Source organism: Molothrus ater, chromosome 1 (assembly GCF_012460135.2).
Source record: "Molothrus ater isolate BHLD 08-10-18 breed brown headed cowbird chromosome 1, BPBGC_Mater_1.1, whole genome shotgun sequence".
Classification (NCBI taxonomy): Eukaryota; Metazoa; Chordata; class Aves; order Passeriformes; family Icteridae; genus Molothrus; species Molothrus ater.
The window spans coordinates 64,162,031-64,186,333 of NC_050478.2; the positions used below are offsets into that span (position 1 = coordinate 64,162,031).

A 24,303-nucleotide genomic window follows, 5' to 3' on the forward strand; every position below is an offset into this window, starting at 1 on the left:
TCTTCAAAACAGTGCTGACCTTTTGAATTCACAGTGCAATGCAGTGGCTTCTTTCTTTCTTCTCAGCATCACATGCCTGCCATGAGGGCAAATGGACGACCTGGTGCCAGGCACAGACAGATTGCATTTGTTTTTTTCCATTCTCAGTCCTCTGCTACAGACATGCCACTTCCACAGGACCCATTCTCATCAGTACTCTTATTACTTAACAGTAAATAGTGGCACATATGTCTCTCTGAAAAATATGTTTTAGTAGTTCCTTTATATTGTGGAGAAAACACCAAATGAATGACCTCTGTTATGCAGATCAAACAAATTATAGAGTCATTTTCCTGAATATCTCCATGGGAAAAATCCACAACAGCAAGGCTCTCCTGGAACATCATCTGGAGTTCCAAAATCCCAGATTCAAGGCCTCTCCACCTGGACAATCAAAACTGCAAACGCTCAAATACTCTGCCTTCTGTGTAAAGCCCCGGGCTCATGCTTGGTCATACTGGATCATCTGGGACACTCAGGCAAAGATGTAAAAGAGCTCTGTGTGAAGCAGGGTGTTGACCAGAAGTATGCAACTTTCAGATAAAGGAGAGAGTGCTACCTCCTCCTGCAATGTGTCTGAGTAAGTGTCCCAGGCTTCCGTTGCCAGTCACTAAAAATGCTTGCTCATGTGTCTTCCAAAGTCCAAATCTTACAACCCACTGACTTCATAATTAAATAGACTTTAAGGCTTAAGACCCCTGTGGAAGTCATCTCATGTGGTATCTGGTTACCCTGCATTGATCCCTCCGGCAGCAGATGTAGATGGACTCAGCTTGTGCAGTCCTGCTGCTCTGAGTCGTTTTTGACTTGTGTGTTAAACTATGGCTAGCACCGTTGAAATTGGAGGAAATAGGCATAAATCAGGCTCCTGTATGCTGGGGCGAAAAAACAAAACCCAAAAAAACAAACAAGCCACCTCCCAAAAAACCAAGCACCACCAAAAAAACCCCAACCAAACACAAAAACTCTCTGTTGCTTCTCTAAGTGCGGTGAAGCAGGAAATTCCTGAGGCAGCTGCAGGTGGCTGGTGCTCTGACCACTCTCCTATGACCAACCAGCTGCACATTTCTCAACGTCTGTAACGCCAAACCCACACTCTGACTCTGTGCTGCGCTCTGCAGTGCCATGGGCAGCCCAGCTCTGCCTTAGCAGTACCGGATGCCGGGCAGGGATGGGGCCGGGTTTGGCATCGGAGCGGAGCACCCCGGCAAGTGGGATTCCCACGACATCCCAGCTATACCAAATGGTGTCTTTTTTATTTGGCTGGAGGGACAGCATTTTGGGCCGCGCTGCAGCAGCCCTAACAGCGTTGGGGAACGCCACAAACCCCCTCTCGGGGCAGTGGAAGGTAGAGGGAGGCAGGCCAAAATGTCCGTTCAGTCCCGCAGCGGCCGTCCGGCACGGCCGGGCTCCCGCACCCGGTACCCGAGGCGGCGGGGCCCGCTCGGTCACATGGAGGCGCCATTTCCTCTGCCCTTGCTTTGCCCTTAAAGCCGCCGCGGTGCCGCGGGCGCCTCGCCCCGCACGGGGCGGTTGCGGACAGGCGACGCGTCCCCGTCTGCCCCCACCGCACACAGCCAGGCGGAGAGGCGGGGGTGGCCGCAGCGGGGGCCGGGGCAGAGGCTCGGCTAAAAACAGCACTCGCCTAATAAAGCGATGGGGCCTGGTGCCCACGCCCTATAAATACGCTCGGTGCGCGGCCGGCGGGCTTTGGCCAGCGCGGCTCGGCTCAGCTCTGCAGGCGGGGCGGTGCAGTCAGCTCAGCAGGGCCGCCACTGCCGCCGCCTCCGCTGCCAGGACAATCCCGCCCCGGCAGCCCAGCGAGATGCCCCGGGTAGACGCAGACCTCAAACTGGACTTTAAAGATGTCCTGGTCAGACCTAAAAGGAGCAGCCTCAAAAGCAGAGCAGAGGTGGGGGCATCCAAACCTAGCATGCTTTTCCTCCCCCTTCTCAACGCTTAACTTCCTTAACCCGCCGTTTCCCCCCGCTTTATTTTTATTCCCCGGTCTAGCGCAGCAATGCCCTCCCCGATCGAGACGCCCTTTGCGTGGCGGGGGGATGCCGCTGCTCCCGGGAGGGGAGGACGGGGCCGGGTTTGCCAAGTCCGCGGCGTGTCCCCCCGCCACGGCCCCAGGGGAGCCGGGGGTGGCCGGTGCCGCGCTGGCCTCCCTCGCTCCTCAAGCTGAAATACAAGGGGGCAGTGGGGAATTGCTTGCTCCTAACAGGTGCCTCTGCGGCGCTGAGCGGGGCCTGACCTCCAGAGTCTGAGGGGGCGGTGGCGGCGAACCAGCAGCGCTGCGGGGGTGTCCGGTTACCCGCTCCGCAGCTTGGGCCGGCGGAAGCCGGTGATGACGCCTGACAGGCAGCTTGCCCTCAGCCTCGGGGGCTGTGGGCGGTGCTGGTACCGAGGAACTGATGTGCTCTCAAAAAAATAAATTAATAAAAACCCGCGAAGACGCTGGGGAGCGCTTCTTAGTGCGCAGGGTGCCCCGTCATAGGGGATACTGAGGGAAGTCACGTCAAACCTGGGGCAATGGGTGCGTTTCACCCTCTCTGGGGTTTCACCGGCGTGTGTAGAGCCCTGGTGTCCCCTGGGGCTCTGTGTGCTTCTGGCCACTGTTAGCCAGAATAGTTCTGTGGTTCTGTCTCATCAGGGATCGGGAAAGACCCAGGGAAATCAATCCCATAAGGATCGATTGCATCCACAAAAAACCATGGCTGCCTCAGGATCGAAGGTGCCTTCTCGTTTACCCCACACAACCCCAAGGTTAACAAAGGATTTAGTTTGACTAAAGAAGGAATTATGTTGTGTTGGGGGATGAAAAGAGGATTAAGATTTTCTCCAGGGGACATGGAGGTGTAAGAGAGAGAGACTGAGGTAGAAAGGGAAAGTGAAACAGGGAGGCTGTGTTTACTATAGGCCTATGGCCAGGGATTTTGAGGGCAGCAGCTAAGCAAAACCTCTTTGCCATCATAAGGTGTGAGAGGCCTTCTCAGCAGAAAGTGTGTCTCTGGCAAGTAATTTTTAATTTATGATCTACAGTGTCCCAGCCGAGTAACTCCTCATCGTGTGCAATTACTGCACATAAAGTCTCTGGGCACTTTGGAGCTATTTGCTTGGGGACCTATGAATCCCTCCTTAAAATTCACTGTGCCAGCCTGGCAAACAGGTGGAGCTATGCTCCACCGAGTGAGTGGCAGGCACATGGCTCCTTCAAGTGCAGTGTTTTGTATATTTAGCAGGGTGCAGGCTGTGGAAAGAAGGGCTGCTGGGAAGGGAAAACGATAGGAGGAACATGAGCTGATATGGCAGGGTTGTAACGAGTGACTCTGATGAACTGTTAAAACATTGCAGATGAGAAAAAGTGCGTGTCATGAGGGGGTCAGTGAAAACCGATGAAGGTTAAGAAATTGGACACCATCACTGAGGCTGTGGCAACAGGGATAAACAGAGTCTGCGAGAGCCAGATCTGAAATGGACAGCCCCAGTCTGCTTCAAAACAAGAATATAAATAAATAGTTCTGGCAGAGGAACAGAGGCAGCATACTACAGTGCCTGCTACCCAGCAAGCTGCTGCTTTGAAGCTTATATCAGGAAGCGTCTGCTTCTCTGGTGTGAATGCCTCGTTTTGCGCAAGGATAGCTTTTTATGCAGTGACTAGAGTTCAGTCAGCTTCCTAGAGAGACGGTTTGGGATATTTGCAGATCTTCCTGTAGGTTTGCTACGTTGGTACTTGTTTCTGAGTCCTTGCACTGTCTTCATTTACCATGGTTGCTTTCCCTTTTTGAAAAGATACCAAAAAATATGATGCTTGAATTCGAATATTGAAATTGGTCAGAGCAAGGGTGGGAGTGGGAGAGTGGGAGCAGCATTATCTGTCTGTGGGGTCTTGGTACTCACATAACCTGTTCTTGCATTGGCTGGGCTTGCTCATGCCCTGTGTCCATGGCAAGTTCAACAGACAAGTTCCTGTAGGAAGTTGTTAATTTAAATTTTTTAAATTTAATTAAGTCCACAAGAGCAGCACAGTTTGCTAAAATAGGTAGAGAGAATGGCAGCCAGCATGATCAATAGTGTTGACTGATTTGCACATGAGGAAAAACCTAAACATACCAGGATAATTCAGTATGGAGAAGAAGCAACTGTGGAGGATATACTAAAAGTCCATGAAGTGAGGAGCGGAATGGAAAAAGTGAACCTGAGTAGTAGCTGTTGTTTGACTCTCATAAAACAAGAAAAAGCACTGAATGTATTTACCAGGCAAAGGTTGTGGTTTTTATGCAACGTATTTGTCTTACTGCTATGGGATATTGGAGAGGCTTCAAGGTGTGAAGGACCAAAAAAGTTACAAGGCAAGTTCTTGCTTTGTCCTGCGTCTATTTAGCGGTATTTTGGTGTCTTTTCTGAAACGTAACCCTTCTCCTTTCTGATGTTCCTTTGAAAGAGATGTTTTTCCTTTGTAAAACTGCAGGGGAGTCGTACTGGTGCTGGCATCTGTGTGGAGTTAGTTGTGGGGTACTTTTGGGTTCCCCTGCCCTTGGTTTTAGTTAATACATTGTGTTAAGAGGGAGTAAAGTAAACTAAATTTTCATACTTGTTTCACATCCATCTTCTTCATACTATTTTCTATTGTTAGCTGCAGCTAAAGAATGTTTTGTCATCCATGATGGCTGGAGAATTAGACCTCTGATAGTAAATGTGAGAAAGTGGAGTCTCCATTAAGATACATCTTAGCTTGTTCACTAAAGTGACCCTTCCCTTACAAGCTTGTAGGAGAACCTGATTCAGAGTTTATCACTAAGGCACCAAGTTCTTTCTCTTATATAAATCAGTAATAAATCCCTCACAATATTAATCAGAATCTAGCCTGCAATTTGGAAGTGCTCAAAATGTGTTTTAATTGAATAGTAAAAAATCCTGTATTTTTTCTGTTGGTTTCTTCCTCATGATAGATTTCCGTTTAGTTCAGGTCTGCAAATGTTTTTGGGTTAAAGTTGCAGGGAGGATTAGTGAAAACTGAAAGAGCCTTCATTTTCACTAGAGACTAAACTAATATCTTAGAGTTGTACTTTTTTTTTTTTTTTTGCCTTTTGAGCATTTTCCCATAGGTAGGAAGGTCTTAGGTCAGTGGGAACTGATCTAATTTGATAATACCCCTTGCAGATGTAAGGGAAAAAAAAGCCTGATGTTACTGTGATCATTTGAAGGTGCTGAAGAAGAAATGTCTTTGAAGGTGAGGGTAGATACAGTTTTAAGACATTAACTTAGAAACTAGCAGCTTCTTGGTTTAGCAAGGCAAGGTATGATTGTTCATATTGTATGGCAAGAGTGTTGGTAACTGTGACCAAAAAAGCATACTTTATTGTATGGTCATTTACCTTCAAGACTGGCTCAAAGTCCTCTATGCCCTGGAGACAATGGGAGTTGTAATTCTGACTTCTTTGGAGTTAGGACTTCAACTTAGGTTTCTCAGGCAGCCATACAAACGTCTGAGATTACTTCTGTATACAATAACCCAATCCTCATTGTCAACCTTTCTTTCCAAGCCCTTCTGCCTTTTTCCTTTTCGTTTTTTAATTTTATTTTGATTGTTTTTCTTAAGTAAGAGCTCTATTTAATGCAGAAAACATTGTTTTAATTTTTTTTTTCTTGTTTGGAAGGCAGAATTGCAAAAAAAAATTTAAAAAAATTATGTAATAGTGGAACAAAAGGAGCAGGAAATGTGAGGAAAATGGAGAAGCTGTGTCTAAACGTGCTGTATCTGAAATCTGTGGCAAAACTCGTGTAAGATTACAATCAGTTACATAAAAGAATGCATGTCTGTTCATTGCAGGTTGACCTCACACGCACCTTCACCTTCCGTAACTCCAAGCAGACATACACAGGAATTCCCATTATAGTGGCAAATATGGACACTGTGGGGACATTTGAAATGGCTGTGGTTATGGCAAAAGTAAGTCTCAACTCTCATTTCTGCAACAGTTGGGAAGCTGCTGGGGGACAGTGAGCAGCCTTTGTTGATTTTTTAGCTAAATTTGTTGAGAATAGGGGAATGCGAGTTTAAAACTCCAGAATAAAAAAAGCAGGTGTACTTTTTCAACAGCACAGTCACCACAAACAGGGCTCCTGATGTAAGGAAATTTCTGTGGAGATGCTTCCATACTGGGAAGCTTCCATTTTGGGTGTAGCTCAGCTTCAGGTGGAGCTTCTAGAGCTTGTTTTTGAGGTCCCTTTGTGCTTCGTGCCAGAAAAAAAATAATTAGCTGACAAGTTTTGAAAGTGTGGGTTATAGAACTGCAGCACTTTCTAAGTTAATGAGCCTCTGTCACATTCAAAATACTGACAGTTGCTTAATGAAACACATCATGAACCTGGTCCTGAAAGGTTGGCTAAGCATGCCAAATTGCTTTTGAAGAGCTGTTTGTAGTTCCCTGGTCTGTTATTCTGTTACCAGTTTCTTCCAAGCAGGATGAGCCTATACTTAAAAGGGGATTTTCTAATGCCTTATTTTGCAGCTGAGGGAAAAATTACTAACTGAGACATTAATATCAGTTCTCTTGTTTTTTTGCTAGCATGCAATGTTCACTGCAATTCACAAGCATTATTCTCTGGAAGAATGGAAACTGTTTGCTGCCAATCACCCAGAATGCCTTGAGGTACATTTTTCTACTGTAAATTATTATGGTTTATTGCTTTGTTCTGAACTCACATACACTGGAGTCTCTAGGGAATGCTGTTGTCAAGTGAGGTTTTGAGGAATGAAGATATTTGCTGTTCTTAAATTCATCAAGGGAAGTGGCTTGTCCTGATTTAAAAGAAGGGCTACGTGAGTCCATTATGAAAGTGCTTATATGAAGATGCTAAAAAGCAAAGTTTGTATATGCCTGGAATGGAAACAGAGAAGTATCCTGAAGGAGGAAATACTTAGGAAAAGGCATGAGTGCTGTGCTTCTGTTGCTGTTGTGCGCTGTGGTAGTTCACTGATGTGAATAATTTCAAATAACCCAACCACAGCTGGCCCTGCACACCCTTGTGCCAGGCAAAGTCTTTGCCATCAGGTGTGCAAGTGGATCTGGAGTCTACAGGCTGGAGGGGTCTAGGTGCTGGGCCCAGGCAGGGATGAGCATTGAAAGTTGTCAGAGCTTGTGTGTCCTCCACTTACCTTCTTGCACCAGAGCTCACTTTGTGCTCTTCCTGGCTGTGCTATCCCACTTGTTCACAGGGTCCTAGCCTGAGCCATTATATTCAATAAATTTAAACACTGACTCAATTTGTGACTTTCTCACATTCAGAAATGTGCATACATGCACACATAAATCTCTACATGCGTATGCATATAAAAATAAATGAAAGCTTGAAGATGTAATCATTTCTGTCTTGACTGTGAAGGATATCATCCTCTGTGTTCAAATTAGGACAGAGAAGGCGTGGCATATGTCGTGTCAAGGCACAGAGTGCAGTTCTGCAGTCTTCTGTGTCTTCTTCTTTTCTTCTGGCAGGCTCCTGTACCAGCAGAGGCACTGTAAGTGTGCCTGGCCATCTCCCCTACATGCTCAAAGTTCAGTGGAGTTTTTGATCTTTCTCTGTATAGAAAAGAATACAACATTGCTGTGTTGTATCTTTACCTGTGGTACATTTCAGAATTATATTATAAAGGCTATTGATTACAGGGTTGTCTGAAAGTGAGCCTAGCACTTTGGGCAGTCAGGATTACTTACATGCCACCATAGAAGGTAGAAGGTGGTCCCAGGAATATCCTGTATCTCAACACTTCCAAACTTAACTTACTTGTGGTACATAATGACTGGAATAGGATCTCCTATTCCTGTAGTGATTAAATACTGACTTGCACAGTGACCTTGGATTTCTGCAGAGGTTTTGTAGGCCAACAGCTGTGGAAACTATTTTTCTTTTGGAAAGAACTGATTGGAAGGCAAAGGAAGAAGCAATCTGCTTGTTATCAATGGTAGCTGACTTTGCTTGAGAAAGGAGATTAGACGACAAAATCTCCAGAGGACCTTACCCATCAAAATTATTCTGTGATTCTGTACATCACAGGAGTGCTTGGTGAACTTAAAAGACCTAGATTTTACTTTCTGACAGTGCCCCAAGTTTTACCTAAGTTCCTGGAAATACACCAAGTTAGGGCTTCATCTTGTGTTCATGTTAATATGAGAATGTCTGAACTTGATTGATCTCAGATGATTATATATGCCTGTGACAATCCACTTGTGAATGAATGCTAGAAAGCTAATTTCCCTCTCTTTTATATAATTTAAACTAGACAGAAATAGCCCACTGATTTTCCCAGGAAGGTATTTATTTCATATTACATAGTGTGATTTTTCACTAGTTACCAGCACAAGTCCTGCCAAGATTATGCAGGAAAAGACAAACAAATCATGTGTGTTTATTTCAGTTTTTGCAACCTACTACTCTGTTTTGTTCTCTCTGGTTTTTTAGCATGTAGCAGCAAGCTCAGGTAGTGGACAAGAAGATTTGAAAAAGTTAACAAGTATTCTAGAGGCCATTCCAGCTATCAAATACATCTGCCTGGATGTGGCAAATGGCTATTCAGAGTATTTCGTGGAGTTTGTGAAGTCCGTCCGTGCCCTGTTCCCACATCACACCATTATGGTAAGTGTGTAGAAAGGGTGGAGGTGTGTGTGTGTGTTAATTCTGTCCAGGAACAGGACCCAGAGTTTGACTGGTAGGCATCAGAAGCTAGAAGAGGAAGGGAACCAAGGAAGGGTGTTTAATAACAGTTTGGTATTGTCTGTCCATTGCTGATGATTTCTGTGGGAATGTTTATTATGTGATCTGATACAGCTGTCTGAATAAGTTGGCATGGAGGACTGGGTGGATCCAGTTCTTTTCCTACTCATGTCCTCCTTCCCACACTAGATGAGATCTCTGATCATTAAGTGTATAGGTTAATTTTGGTGATTCCAAGCTGAGGTTTGCTGTGGGAATGTACCAACATTTCCGGCCAGCTGGGGCCAATGATTGTTAGATCACTATGAAGACAGATCAATGCAGACTGATCCTTGCCCATGATAAGAATGAGAGGGATGTTGGGCAGTTGTGAACAGCATTATGAGGGAGCAAAATGGTCAGTGCTGGGGCTTTTCATGGTGCTTTCTGTGATGTTACTATCCCATCTCAGAGTGCTAATTCATGCTTCCTTGAGCCCTTTTGCACCAAAAATAAGGTGTTTACATGGACATGGAACTCTTAGCAGAAGAGCACTACTGCTGCTTTACCAGGGCTCTTGAAGAAATGTGTCTGAATTGTTTCCGTGAGAATAGCAGAAATCCTCAAACAAGCAGCAGATCAGTCGTGAGGTTACCAGCCTTTCTTCAAGCCAGTGCAGCAAAAAATCGTGTGTTTAGGCATCACTTGCCTGCTGTCCCATGCCACAGATAGAGCTTCATGCATGTAAAGTAAATGTGAAGTAAGAATGTTCCTAAATGCACATTCTCCCTTGGTTCAATTGAGAATAATATGTTCAAGCAGCTCAGAAGAGGATGCATTCCTTTCTCCCATGTCAGAGGAAGGCAGTGTTTTTGCTTTGGAATGATGGAAAACTGAAGTGAGCTGGAATGCTTGTTGGATTCTGGGTTATCATAGGCTGATGAATAGGCATTCTTCAACAGCTGTCAGGAGGGAGCCATTTTGGTATGATCATATTTCCCATGGCTTTGGAGAGAGAGATCTTGGAACTATGAAATTATAAATGTGGGCCTTCTGAACTTTCTGCTTCATGTTCACTGCAGTGAGGGAAGAAGCCATTTCCTTGTTTTGGATCTGAATTGTTGTCCCTAGTGACATGATTGCTCCAGTGCATTTGTCTTTGAAGAGTTGTAGGAGGGAGCTTAAAGCACATAGTTAAAGCCAAAGATTATCTCTGTCAGGAGTGGTAAGAAAATTGTGTGTCATGTCCTCCTCCATCCCCCCACTGATTGCTGACTTTGCTGACTGAGGAGGGAACTCAACCAAGAGTTCCAAGATGAATTCCCCAGAAGGCAGAGAAGGTCAATGTCAAAGTCAAGATATCAAGACCAGATTTTAGTCCAGGGTGCTTAGGCCAGTCTCATCCACCTTCCACATCTGTTCAGCTGCCTTCCTAGTATCTCTGCTTTTGTGGCTAAGGTTATTGTGTACTTCAGGTCTCATTGTCCTGACAGCACCACCTGCTTGAGCACATTTACAGCCCTGACCTGTTCAGTTGCATTCTCTGATTGTAGCTCCTTTATCTGAACATGGCTTAATATGGCTTATGTTTTTAATCTCTGCACAGCAATAATTTCCACTCCTAAAAGCATGCTAACAAACTTGGGGTGTTCAAAAACCTTCAGTATTCCAAAGCCTCCAGAACCTATTCAGTCCCTGAAGGTCTCTGATTCAACTAGACACCCACCTCTACCCTGCTTCCAAATTAATTCATGTTCTGTGCCAAAGTGGCCTTTTGAAGCTGTTCCTGGCTGAAATGCAGGAGCTGGTCTAGGCTCCTTTTAATGGTAATCTGGAAGACATGTCCTGCTGCTACCTGTTTGTTCTGACTGCTTTGGTGTGTCTGTACTATGCCTGCAGTATGCTCTCTGCTGTTGGGACCTTCCAACAAAAGGGTTAGCAGTTAAATAGGAGGTATAAAAATAAAGAAGTTTTCTCATAGCTGAAAGTGATCTCCAGGACCTTGTTTGCTTTCCTCAGCATGACTATTCATTCCACAGTCAGCTGCAGTGCAATACATAACAGTAACCCAACCCTGGATCTCAGGGAATGTGTGTTCCCAGGGGCCACGTAATGGGTTCAGCTCTGAGGCTGAAAGGGGATGTGCAAAGCAACTGTGGTTAATGTAATGTAGTACTCTCTGTGGCCAATACTCCCCTGCAGACCAAGGATGTCTCTTGTGTAAGAATCTTTCAAATCCACGTTTCTGTCTTTTTAAATACTTACTTTTATAATCACATTACCTTATTTTCTTCTGCCTGGTTCTGACACAAGGATTTTTCTCTACTGCATTTTGTATTAATTTACAAAGATCTCCCTGGAACACAAAGGGTAGGGAACACAAAAAGGGGCTCAAAGGTACAACATGACTTGCCTTAAATAACTCATCAGGTTGGGAATGGGGGAAGAAGGAATATTTAAGTCTTCTAAGTGTCTCACAAGTGCTTCCCAGAACCAGGAAGATCCTGAGGAGGATCACCCATTGGGGTGTTTTGCTATTGTGCAGCATTATTTGCATCAATCATGCTTGCTTGCTCAAGTCTAAAGAAAACCTTTAGTCAACATTCATGGTGGAGGATCAGAGCCTTTATATTGCAAGTTGCATAGTCCTTATTGATTAGTTTAATTGTAGACTTTAGGGTTATTCCATCACCCTGAAAGTCCATTTACAAGCTAAGCTATTTTTGCCTGCAAACTTTGCCAAGTTTTATCCTGAATTTTTCTTTTCATACTATTCCTCTGTTTGTTGTAGAAGAGCAACCCTGAGGGAAGCAGGAAGTGTGGCAGGAAGACTGAGGCAGGAGCACACTTGGAGATACAATAGCACCCACAAGATGTGGGCCAGAGAAGGAGACAAGCGGAATTGCAAAGCAGAAGCAGAGGGAAACAGCAGGAGCCAGAAATTGTTGCTCCTCCTTGGAGTCGGTAGCAGACCTTTTCTGGGCCTTGGAGGCAGAATGGAGGCAGGATTCAGTCAGAGAAAGCCATGTAGTCTACTCCCAGTTCATCCCTGGAATACACACCAGGGTAAATTCAGTCGTGGCATGTCTACCAGGGCTGGCGTCTGAGAACAGGGGCCAGGCAGGATCCCAGGATAGGAGAGAGGGATGCTGCTGAGCCTGCCTCAGGTCAGGCACAGTGCAAACACCCACTGAGTGTGGCTCAACCTTGCAAAGGGCATCTCCATCTCATGGTTAAGCACCCCTTACTTCCGTGGGTGGGAAGTGTCCTTTGGCCGTCTTCCTGATAATGTGGAGGCACAGACTGTGCTTTCCTCTAGGATACAGGAAGAAAGTTTGAGAACTGTTGTCATAGACACTTCTCCCCAGCTAGATCCATTGCCATTTGCCAGCAGCTTTCAATCAGTACAGCAGTGTTCCTGTCTTAGGCAGTATGAGTTGATATTTATAGCAGGCTTTCATGAGGCACAGTATCAAATGCCTGACTGAAATTCAGAGGCACTGCCCTATGTGTTCACTAATTTTGTATCTCTGTCAGAGAAGCTGTAGTCTTTATAATCCTGTTAGGTAAAATCTTGATCTCAATAAAGTCAGTAGGGAAACTCCTTTGACTTTTCTGAGGCAGGATTTTCCTCAGGACTGACCCACAGTTCAGTCATCCTGGATGGTGCTGGAATGACCTGGGCTGGTGTTCACTTGGGACCCCATACTGAGTGATGGACATCACAATACTTGCACCAATTGCTTTGTTCCCTGACTACTTGTGTAAACACACGACAAAGTGTATTGCCTGTAGTGACTTCACAGTGCATGTTCCAATTGTGTTCTATTCTTTTCAGCTAATTTTAAGAGGGTTTAATTTCTGTAGTCTCAGTCTTTCTATATTGATCTTTTCAGATTTTTTTATTTAAGTTGAAGTATTCTGGCTTTACCATACCAGTGGGGACTTCAAAAGCCCTTTTGCCTCAATTCAGCTGTCATACTGGTATGAGTGGTAAGGCAAGCATTGGTTCAGTAACGCAGAGTTCAGCTGGATGTGAGTAAACTGATTTCCCTTCAGCTGTCATACTGGGGTCTCTTAACATACAGTTAACTGTGCCTCTCTCATAGTGGGTTTTTTTGGTGCTCTCTGGGCTCTGCAAAAGGTACCTAAAAGAAGCAAGCCTCTCATTGGCAGGTTGAAGTCTGCTATGTAGAGTTCCATGTCTTCCTTGAAAATTTGTAAAGGATCTGCAGATTCAGAAGGACAGAAATCAGTGATGTGTGTACATGCATTCCAGGAAAAAATGTATGCTGGGGACATACGTGCTTTTCCCTGCTAGGATGAGCATTTTGAACCAACATATGCAGTTCCAACATTTTCTAGCAGTAACTTAACAGTAAACGTCTGGTTAACATTTCTGAAGAGACAGTTTGACAACCCTCTATGCTCTGCTAATAAGAAGACACTACTGTTTAAGTTAAATACATATTTTATCCCAAATCTCATGCAACTACTGACTTGAATACCTACTCCTTTCTATTTATGAATCTTTTTAATGTGCTCCACTGTTTCACCAGGTTGTACTGTGGTGCGTGTCATACAGCACATGTGGCCATCTGCCTTCCAGAGGTAAACTGTTTCCTTGATGTCCTAAATGGCACACTCTCCATCACCCCATCTTGGAATGTACAGCACTCAGTATAACAAATTACCACTGAGCAGAAAGGAAGCAGCACTTAGCTGAAACACTGTACCTATTATATACTCTTTATTTCCTGATTGTTCTATTTTATTTTATTTTTAATCACTATCATGCTCTTTTGAGCAGATTTAAGTGGTCCTGTATCATAGACCACAAATTGCTGCTTGATAATGTCATTATTTTTATAAGTGCTTCAGGTGGTGGCTTGTCAGCTGTTTCAAGCTAATAAAAGGAGGAAGCAAAATTCAGTAAAAATAAATAAATGGTGAAATAGGAGTCAAAAATCAGTAAGTGGAGAACAGGCCTTGCCCAGTATTCCCTGGGTACCCTTCTGCTGACTTCAGCAATAGTTACATTTGAATAAAAGCTGTACTAAGTAAGGACTTTAGAATTTGCCTCCTCCTCTGCCCCTATCAATGCTGCTACAAACACTTGCTAAGGCCTGCAGTATCATTATGTAATCTAGAGATTTCTGAACATCTCTAGATCCAAATTCAGATCTCTAGAAATGAATAGCCTGTCCTTAGTACAAGTGCAAAACAGGTTATGTGGAAAACAGGAAGTTTTCCTGGTTCGGAATGTCCTGTAGACATGAGACAAGCCACAGAGCTGAGATACAAACCAAGTTTGGTTTGTAATTGTCTAAGAGTACTGAAGGAGCTAGGAAATGCTGGAGCAGGACCCCTCTCATCACCTATCAAAGGTCTTGGGAGTGTGGGGGTGTGGGGAGGTTCCTATTGACAGAAGGTGAAACAGTGTTATTCCAGTTTACAGGAGGGGTGTGAGGGAAGACCTGGGAAACTAAACACAAAGACATGGGGCATTGGCCACCTCTGTAGGAAGCCTGTTCCAGGGTTTGTCCACCCTCTCACTGAAGAACTGATTATTCATGTCAGGTCTGAACCTCCCTAAGGGGCACAGCTTTGAGCCATTCTTATGCATCCTGTCCCCCTTATGCTCCTGATCCCAGGGAGAACTCGGCACCTCCCTCTCCACCTGCCCTCCTCAGGAAGCTGTAGTGAACAATGAGGTCACCCCTTGGCCACCTTCTCTCCAAGCTAGATGAGCCCAGTGCCGTGGCTACTCCCCACAGTCTTTCAGTCACATCACCAGCTTTCCTACCTTCTTCTGACACATTCAAAGACCTTCACATCCTTCTCAAATTGTGGGCTGCAATTTATAGGATTGCATTCCTGTACAATGTTCCCTCAGAGTATTGGAATGCAGTTAGTACAGCTGTAGTGAGTCAGTTCAGTGTGTGCTATGTCAGCATTCATTTGCTTTGTGCAGCCCTTTACAGAGAGGAAAGCGTGGTCTGAAAATGCACTGGCTAACAGTTTGTTTTCAAATGTAACTCAAAGCATAGGTTTTAGCTCATAAATCTTCTTTGAATAGGATTCAAATGTCATTTGAAATCCTTGCTCTTTGAAGACTGTCTTTTCCCTGAAAATCATATGGACAGAGGATACTCCTGGCAAGGGAATTAATCTCTAGCCTCACTCTGACTGCTGATCCATCAGATGCACAGTTGGAACACATGCAAGGGCCTGTCTTGTCACACTGAGCTTGCATCAAAATGTTTCTTTAAATGAATAGAAATAGACTGGCAGCTCTCTGCACTTACTGCACCAGTTTTGCAAGCCAATTATCAAGTGTGTGCTCAAAGGTTGTTTTGTGGTTTCTTTTATTAAAAGTATCAGTAATTTAATCACACTGGCATTCTTTGAATTCATAGCATCCATGAACCAGAAAAATCTGTATCTCATGGTTACTACAGGTCACATACCCAGCCGAGGCTCTGGCAGAAGAGGGCCCCCACCTCAATAAACCACATGTGGAAAACGTTACTCTAGGAATAGGTAGCACGGTATCAGGGGAAGTTCTGCAAGTTTCTACTACAGTTTGGAGTAAGTAAATGTTCCTGGAGGCATGAGTAGATCACAAGGTGACTGTGAGCCACCAGTGTGACACAGGCAAAGGCATTCTTCTGTGTCAGGCAAGATATTTCCATAGAAAAGGCAAAAAGCCTTTGTGCAAAGCCTTGGTGAGAGCTCACCTGTACCACTGTGGATAGTTCTCATTCCTCAGGTTCAAGAAAGATCTGTCTGGTATGACTTCAAGGAGGTCTGGTATAAGGCAAACAAAGATTTAGCAATTAATTGGGGATGTGGAGAGCCAATAGAAGAAGTTTTCTAGAAGAAGCAAGACAAAGGCTGAGAGAGCTATCCTCACTTTCAGCAAAGATAACGATGTAGGCAAAAGGAGGAAAAGACTATTGAAGTGTAAGAAAAAATACGGTAAAGAGCACAAACCAATTCAGAATTTCTTTCAAAGAAGATGTTACCCTAAACAGCATGCTCTCTATATCTCTGCAAAGGTCATGCAGAGGGAACCAAACCCCTGTTTTTAACCAGTGGCATCACCACAACAAAATGTATGTATATGGTGTGAATGCTCAGATTTATATCATCTATATATACATACCAATTTTGGCACCAATGCACAAAAATTAGAAGAATGGTACCTTCCTTTCAGTGGGCAAAATACTGAATCCTAAAGGAAAAAATTTATTTTTCAGCATTTTAAACAAGATCTGAACTTCTTCCTGCAAAGTGAGTTAGGCAAAAGGCATGGAGGTCTCTAGGCTGTTCTGGAGAGACAGGCAGGGCAGGAGAGGTGAAGGAGTTCACTGTATAGAAGAGAGAAGAATAGCCCCTGTGGTTAGGGATGATGTGGTTGAGAGCCTCTGGGTGAGGATGACAAAGCAGATCTGATGGAATGCTAAGGATCAGGGTTTACTGGACTACTTGTTAAATTCATTTGACTCGAGAATTTACCTGATTTAGTCTTGGTGGCATGTCCAAGGAACAGTGCGGTGAACTATATTCTTCCATACTCTGCATAGTTCAACTTCTAAAAGCTCTGGATCAAACTTTACATTATTATTTTTAGTCTTTACTGCAGTAGTCTTGAAATCTCCTGTACCTGTGATACTGTTCTTTCTTTCTAGGCAGGCAATGTGGTGACAGGAGAGATGGTAGAAGAACTTATTATTTCTGGAGCAGATATTATTAAAGTGGGTATTGGACCAGGTAAGTCAAATAAAGGTGGCATTTGGTACTGTTGGTAGAGGATAGAGGAGTTGTCCAGATGGAACAAGTATATAATGCTGTTTCCTTGCCTGCTAGAATGCCAAGACCCACTCAGGTCAATAAAGTACCAGTGAACTTGCACACAGTGTGTTTAAGAAATTTACATACTGGGTGCCAGTGTTTCATACTGAACAGTGTTGCATATTGCACCTCCAGTCACTGAAAATAGTTGGTTTTGGAAGCACTGGGCTGCCTGAGTCCTGATGTTATCACTGATAACGTGTTGTGTCTGGGAACACTTTTCTAGCCTGCTGAAAAGGGGATGAGTCATCCGAGCTAAAGCTCAAAGGATGCTGTGTCCAGGTGTCCACCTCTATCAAGGAAATATGTGTTTCTGAGTAGCTTTTGTGTTCTGTGAAGCTGAGGTTATCCCTGTCAATGTCTTCAAAGATGAAATGGTGTTAATTGTGAAATATGGATAATTTTGCCTCTACCTGTTACTATTGCCTGGGAGCTAAAATTTACATTAATGTACTTACATGCTATCTATCTCTCTAATGTTTCCATGGATAAACAAGAGAACCCTGACCGTCTTACAATGTTTTCCCTATCTTCCATTCCCTAATGTTGTCTGGCATACACTGCCATAGTCTTTCTTTTTTTTTTCCCTTCCTTGTGCCTTCCTTCACATGTTCCTTCTTTTGCTATTTTCTTCTTAGACTGCAGCTGGAGTCACCATATGTAGGCTAGATTTTAAAGTGGCTAACACAAATGCCACTGACAGTAGAGCTGTGATCATCCAGTGCAGTGCAGGCAGATTGTTTACTCTGCAATGCCAGATAGTTATGGTCCATGAATGGATAACTGGAGCAGAGAAAATGATGTAATAAACATTGCAGTTGTTCCCAGGAAGATATCAAACAATAAATATTGCAAAATACATGAAGAACCAACAACAGCGATTTCATGGTGTAATAGTCACGGGCAAATTCAGATTTAAAAGAAGAATAATTATAGTTTGTAGCCTCAAACATGGAAATGTGGGTAAATGCTGTATAGTCCTCCCTGGAGATCTTCCTAAACAGATCTGTACAAGTGGACCATGCAAACCCACAAGTAATGAATGTTTCTCCCTCAGGTCTTGAAGCTCTTTTCCAGATAATGATCTATCATGTTATTATAAAACATTACATACACTATGCAGTACAAGCCCTGTGGAAATTATATTTTTTCCCTATTTAATTAATGCTAACTTTCTTACTATTTTGCAAGAATTCTTCTCAGTGTTTTCACTTTGCCAGTTCTTTGAAGGATCTTTGGTAACTTTTGCTTTACTGGTAGCTTGAGTATACCTGGATATCAGCTGAGTGAAGGGATTCATTTTTCACTGCATTTTGGTTTAGAATCTGTTTTGAAATTCTCGTTATCGTGCAGACCTTTTAGGTCTGTATCCTAAATTATAGAACCTAGAGTGGCAAAAAGTAGGCCTCCTTTTGACTCTTAATTTGAGGGAACAAAATAGAGAAGGTATTCCAAAAGATCCATGCTGCTATGTTGAACTGTAAGTAAATTGGTTTATATATACATATGTAAAATATATTATCCATAGATAGATATATATAGATAGATACATACCTTTATTTTTATCTATATGTACATGCATGCACAATGTATGGGTATAAATAATATAGTTCAATGAGTAGATATAGTTCCTATATTTCCCTTGTTGTTGTACTGTTCAGCTTTCAGATGATTACTTATCTCACTTTTTAAATGCTATATGCTGATTTTTTAATATTCCCCAAAATTGTCATCTGCCAAATATTCCTGCCTTCAGTATTAAACAAAAGATGGGAAAATTGTTACCAAAAAATCACAGATTTTACCATAGAATTGCTTTTTTAAAAATGCAGAAAAGAGATAGAAATATTTATTAGAAGAAATAGTCGGGTAATAAATGCTACTGCTGAGTCTCACAGGTTGTGATTCTGGTCCTTTTGCCCCTTCCCTTCAGGCACCTCAGTCAGATAGTCAGATTTGCTTTCTTGTAATGCAGTAATTCCCTCACTGAGAAGCATTACTGATAGGAACTAAATTGTGACTGGCACTGGAGAAGAAAGAGGGGACATGAGTCTCCTCAGCCACAGCTCCCGTGAAGTGGCGTGAGAGCATTTCGGAACTCAAGTTCCTATGTGCTCCTTTTGTCTGTGAGAACCCAGCATTGGCAATAGAGACTTCTTGGGAGAACAGTAATGCTGATAGAAACACATTTTTTCTGTATCATTTCTGTCATCCTGATGAACTATGTTTATTCCTCTCATTCTCTTGTCTAGGTTCTGTGTGTACCACTCGGATTAAGACAGGGGTGGGCTATCCACAGCTAAGTGCTGTTATTGAGTGTGCAGACTCAGCACATGGCTTGAAAGGACATATCATCTCTGTAAGTAACTATCATTCACTCTGGTTTCCACTGTGCAAATCGTTGTGGAACAGGAGAATCGAACAGTCCAGTACCCTGCATGTTAAAGCGTGTCCTTCTGTCATTCCCAGTTGACTCCTGTGTTAGTTCATAGGACAGTCAGTGGAGATCCAGATGTAAAAAATACCAGCTCTCTAACATTTAAAAGATGTGGGTGCCTCATTTCTGTTTTGTTTTTCAAACTCTGCTTCTTCCTTTGTGGAGTAAGCTGTTATGCAAACAGAATAGGAAGCTTGGTAATGTTTTCACTATTGAAGCAAACTGTAATTCCTATGAAAGACTTTTGTAGGGGTGGAATGTAAACATTGCTTTCCTCAGAGTGTGACTGAGGGGTAGGCAGGCAGGCATAGAGGGGAGTAAAAGGTAAAGTGATGTGAGCCCATCTGTGCCCTGGTTGGATTGATTCAGAGAGCATCCACACAAAGCTCTGTGCAGGGGCATGAGTGTTTGAGGTGGCTGTTTTGAGCACAGCTAGCATGTGAGCCACTTATGTTCTCACTAAACTCTGGGGAAATAACAAGCCTGTGGAGGAAAAAGAGCATCTGTCTGTATTGCCTGCTAATGGCAGTTTCCGCTCTCGTCAGCAAGACCAGATTCACCTCACAGAGAGAAAGTAAAGTAGTAAGCATAACCCCAGACTGAGCTGGAGTGCAGCCTGCAGCATCCAAAGGTCCTGTGTGCTTGGGCATACACAGGCAGGCGGCGTGTCCTGGCCGTGTCAGGCTGACACAGCCTCTGCAGGCTGCCTGTGAGGCAGCTGCTCATGGGGAGGGCACAGGGGCTCACCTGTGTGCTGTGCTCACAGCCAGCAGCCTCCCTCTGCCCCTCTAGGAGAGACCACACACTGGATTTTAGTTCTACTGCCAAGTGAAATCACTGGAAAACCCTGGTTTCTTTGACCCAGTTGGGACTAGTATCCATGGGAGGAAGGAATGTTGTGTTGTGTTGTTGAGGAGGGAGGTGAGAGGAAAACAAACTGATTGGTGGTGGACGAAGGGTTTGACTGGATCTCTTGGAGTATGATGGAGCAGGAACAAGTGTTACAGATTTCTCTTGCTCTTTATTGTTAATGAATATGCAGTCCCTCCTCTCTATGGCTCCTCTATATGACTTTTGCAGAAAAAAAAGAAGCAGTCTGTGATTTCTCTGACTTGGGCAGTATTGCAAATGTTTCTGTCTATAACAGTAGAACGTGTGCAATAGAGCATGAACACCTCACTCATTACTGTGAAGGCTGCCTAAGTATAGGTGTCATCCTCCTGGCAGTGGTGCTCAGAGACCCATCCTAGTTTTGCAATAATCATGTTCTGCTAGCAGCCCTCAGAAGAATGATGTTATCCTGATTTTACAAGAAAACAGGGAGTCTGTATTCAGACTGTTGAAAAATTAGATGGTTCTGTACTGTATCTCCTTTCCTGCTTTGGGAATGGATCAGTTCTTGACTTGCGCAGGTTTCAGTGGTCCCACACCTATCAGCCCCCTGTGGAGGAATGCAGGAGGGCAGTTTGATACCTGTCTGCTACCAACATCTGGGCCAAGAGAAATACCTTCAGCTGCAGCTCACATCACTTCAGCTCAACTCTGTCACCTAATCTAAGAAGAGTAAAGCAAGGGTAAGGACATTATGCCTGAATTCTGGAGCATTCACATGGATATTAGTGTATTTATTAGGGAAAGAAAAGGTTGGACTGCATGGTGGTTGCCAGAGCTCTGGCAAGAATATCATGGAAGAGGGATATCCTCATGACAGAAAAACACCATATGGCAGCAATTCTAAGTATAGAATTGGGTCTGGTGGCAACAAGTATACATGGCATCCCTCAAAATGTCTCACTCCTGTCTTTCTGCGGATTGAAGAAGGGGCACACCCTACCTGAGCCAAAAAAACACCTCTACAGGCAGAGTATTACCACAGCTATCTGTGTCAATTCCCCAGGAGAGAATGTGTCCAGCAGTTTTTGTTATGTTGATATGAAAGCAGCAAGAAGGATGTGAAAAGATTCAAAGCCTAACGGCTAGGTTCATGTAGATTGTAGCTAATGGTGTGTGTGATATGGGTTAGTCCCTTGGGGTACTTTCTTGTATCCACTTCTGTCTTGTCCAGTACCTTCATCAAATTAACTCCTCGTTCTTGTTATGTTGGTATAATTTCCATACGAAGAAAAAGAAGTCTCTCTCTCAGAATGAAGAAGTGATGGTGCTGAGCACAGTAAAGGCACTGCAGAGAGCACAGCACGACTGAACCCTGATCTTTAGGAGCTCTGCTAGGATGGGACCACAAACTGGATTTTAAACGTTCCTATTACTGAAGTTATCATGTATGATTTTTGGAACTGATTCGTTGACAAGGAAAGTGACAATTTTCAGGCAAACATGATAGTCCAAGTGAACACCTGGTGTCTGTCTAGTCATTTACACAGAGAAGTAGGAGGTAAAATTGCACCAGTTACTTTCTTCATGCTAAATTATCTGTAAGACTAAAAGCTTACCTCACAAATGAATCTTTCATGACTCACTGAAAGCAGAGAGGAAACCCTCCATGAGATACAGGCATGGTTTCTGTCCCGTGCTGTTTGTCCGGGAGCCAGTAGTCTCAGTTTCCATTCTTGCTAATCCATTGGCTTTGAGAAAGTGCTGCAGTGAGTTACAGTGGAGGGGGCCTGCTGGAGATGTTTCTTCTAGGTCAGAGAACTCCTCTGCTGGACAGAGGCAGTCACATATTATAGTAAGCCAGCAATGTGGGGAATGGAAAGCAGCCCTGCATGTATCCTCTCTCATGTGGCTGTCATTTGACAGAGATCCCTGTTTCCCCTTCTCCCTGCCTGGGTGATAGGTCACCAGCATTCAGTGAAAAGAATGACTAAGGGCTTCTTCACCCAGCTACTGCCATACTGTCCCTTTTTCCACACAGAGCACTTTCCACACAGAAACACACCCAGTATATGTAGTTCAGAATAAAGCATCATATGTACTGTTTTTACTGCTGTATATGCCACATACATTATATATCTTCTGCATAATAAATAGCTATCTGTTTGCTGATACCAGCAAATAGATAGCTACAATGCTTTGTAGAAAGCACTGGTTATGCAGTTTATAATAAAGGTTGCTTGAAACATAAATCATACTTATAGACTCATTATAAATTGCTTATAATACTAAATGTTCAACCAGTGTATACTGGTTTTCCATGCTGTATTTTTTTTCTTACTTTGGCTAAATTTTGTTGCTGTAAAATGGCTTATCTATGAGGAGAACAAGACTGGGGACAAGCACATTAGTTCAGCCACATTAAAGTAATTCTGTTGGGAAAGCTGCTTTCCCCTGTCCTTCTTCCTAGCACCCACTTGGCTCAGGATCGTGCTGTCTACAGGTTCCGTGACCATAATCCTGTCCAGTAGTCTTACTTTGGTGTTATTGAATTCAGAGGCAGATTTTTACAGATAAGTTTGCCCAGGGTTCTGAGGTAGAAGCTGAGCCTGCAGCAAACACTATAACTGAAGCCCAGCCATCTATAAGTCATTTTGAACCTAGACCCAGGGCCCTGTTGGAATAAGCTGAATTTCAAGGGTTAGCTTCCAAGGCAATATAGCAGCAGAACAGTCTTTGTAGACAGAGTGCCTGTTTTTTCACAAGGAATGAAGTGCTTTACTGCATATAGCTTTATTATATAGCATCTTCTGACATAACTGCTTAGTATGTTCCCTTTTTGTTTCCCTTTCTGTGAATCACTAAATTTACCTGCTTATCTGAAGTAACTGAAGACATCTACAGATAGAGAAGGGTTGTGAATCATCATTGTCAGTTACTCTTATCTTAAATGGTAACCCATGAGCTTTTAAGTCTCTTAAGCTGCTCAGCATTTTGTAATTTGGTAACATTCAAAGTGATATTTTTTGAAGCTGGTGATTAATGGTTACACAGTAAGCCCCCCCATCCTCACAGCACCTTTGAAAGCATAAAACCTTCATCACTGCCACTACTGGGTTTGTTACAAAAGTCAGATACTGAGCCCCCCAAAAACAACTGACTACAACTCACCTACCAGAGAGCATTCAAAGCCAATGTCTCTCAGATAGTAAGAGTCCTAAAACTATTCTTTGAAGATTATTAGACTCATCTTTCTACCATGGCTCTTCCTCCCCTGACACATGCACATGCACTCACACCCTCCTCCAGGCTATGACAGACTTGTTAAAGGGAAAGAATTGCACAAGCAGAGCCATTAAAAGGAGAGAGAGATTCAGCTGTCAGCCCAGCACTCATTCCTGAGCTGACAGCAAGGGTGTCTTAAGCTCAACAAAAGGCATAATGTGCTAGAGGTTATCAGCAAATGGAATAAAAGCCTTTAAAGTTCTACCAGGCACTGTTTGCAGTGGGGTGCCCTTTGAAAAGCCACTCACTTTTGGATCCACCTGCTCAGTTTGTGTCTGAATCCTTTTCTGGGCACACAGAGTTTCTAACCCAGAGCCCCGCTGGCAGCTGCCCATCAAAGGCAGCTCTAATATGGCTGATGGAGGGGGTGTCTGGCTGTGCTCGGCCGCAGGTCACGCACAGCCACGCGTTCTGCCAACAGGGAGGTGAAACAGCATGGGGTAACTGGCCAGTCTGGGGGTAGCTTCAAAAGCAGCAAAGAAGTTGGCAGTCTGCAGTGGATCCAGATCATCAAAGGAATGGGGAGCTCTCCTGGTACAATGACTGTGTAGACTAAAGGATCTTTCATCTGGTGCTAAGACTTTTACAAATCCTAAAGAACCATAGCGCATGATGAGCTCTGCTGTGTGCCATTCCTTTTTTACAGCTCTGTCTCACATACACAACCTCCCTCCCCTCAGCTGAACTCCCTTCATTGCACTGAAGCTGAAATGTGTAGGTCTAAAATGCTAAAGGTCCAGAGTGCTGTTGTTTCCTTACCAAGACCATAGCATTCAGTAAGGAGTAGGATGAGAAGCTCATTTTCACTTAACCAAAAATTGTATTAACTAGGTTTGTTAGAGATTATCAGATAAAAATCCAACATAACTGATGATATATTCCCTCTTCCCTCCTACTGTGGCCTTTTAATATATTGTAAACTGCTGAGAAATTGTTTTGAAATGTCTTCGGTGGTTTAAGGTAGAGGCTTGTGATACCTCTGCATCACACAGCCTTACATTAAAATGGCAGGGGATGATTCAGATCATCAGAGGAGGTTTTGGTTTCTGGTTTCTGGGATTTGGAAACTTGCAGTCAGGAATTTGCATTGCTGCTGTTACCAGTGGTATTATCAGTAGACTGTACAGTAGAGTAGGTGAGCCTCAAGGAGGTAAGCA

General features: G+C 43.7%; 1 protein-coding gene across 1 annotated transcript in view; it reads left to right on the forward strand.

Moving 5' to 3' along the window:
• The first annotated feature begins 1,618 nt into the window (after positions 1 to 1,618).
• Positions 1,619 to 24,303, forward strand: part of GMPR (guanosine monophosphate reductase) — a 41,796-nt gene continuing 19,111 nt past the window's right edge. Inside the window, exons 1-6 of the mRNA XM_036397962.2 lie at positions 1,619 to 1,951; positions 5,876 to 5,995; positions 6,615 to 6,698; positions 8,506 to 8,679; positions 16,431 to 16,512; positions 18,846 to 18,952. Of these exons, the coding sequence (XP_036253855.1) occupies positions 1,865 to 1,951; positions 5,876 to 5,995; positions 6,615 to 6,698; positions 8,506 to 8,679; positions 16,431 to 16,512; positions 18,846 to 18,952 (654 nt within the window). The 5' untranslated portion in view covers positions 1,619 to 1,864. The remainder of the gene's footprint in view (positions 1,952 to 5,875; positions 5,996 to 6,614; positions 6,699 to 8,505; positions 8,680 to 16,430; positions 16,513 to 18,845; positions 18,953 to 24,303) is intronic.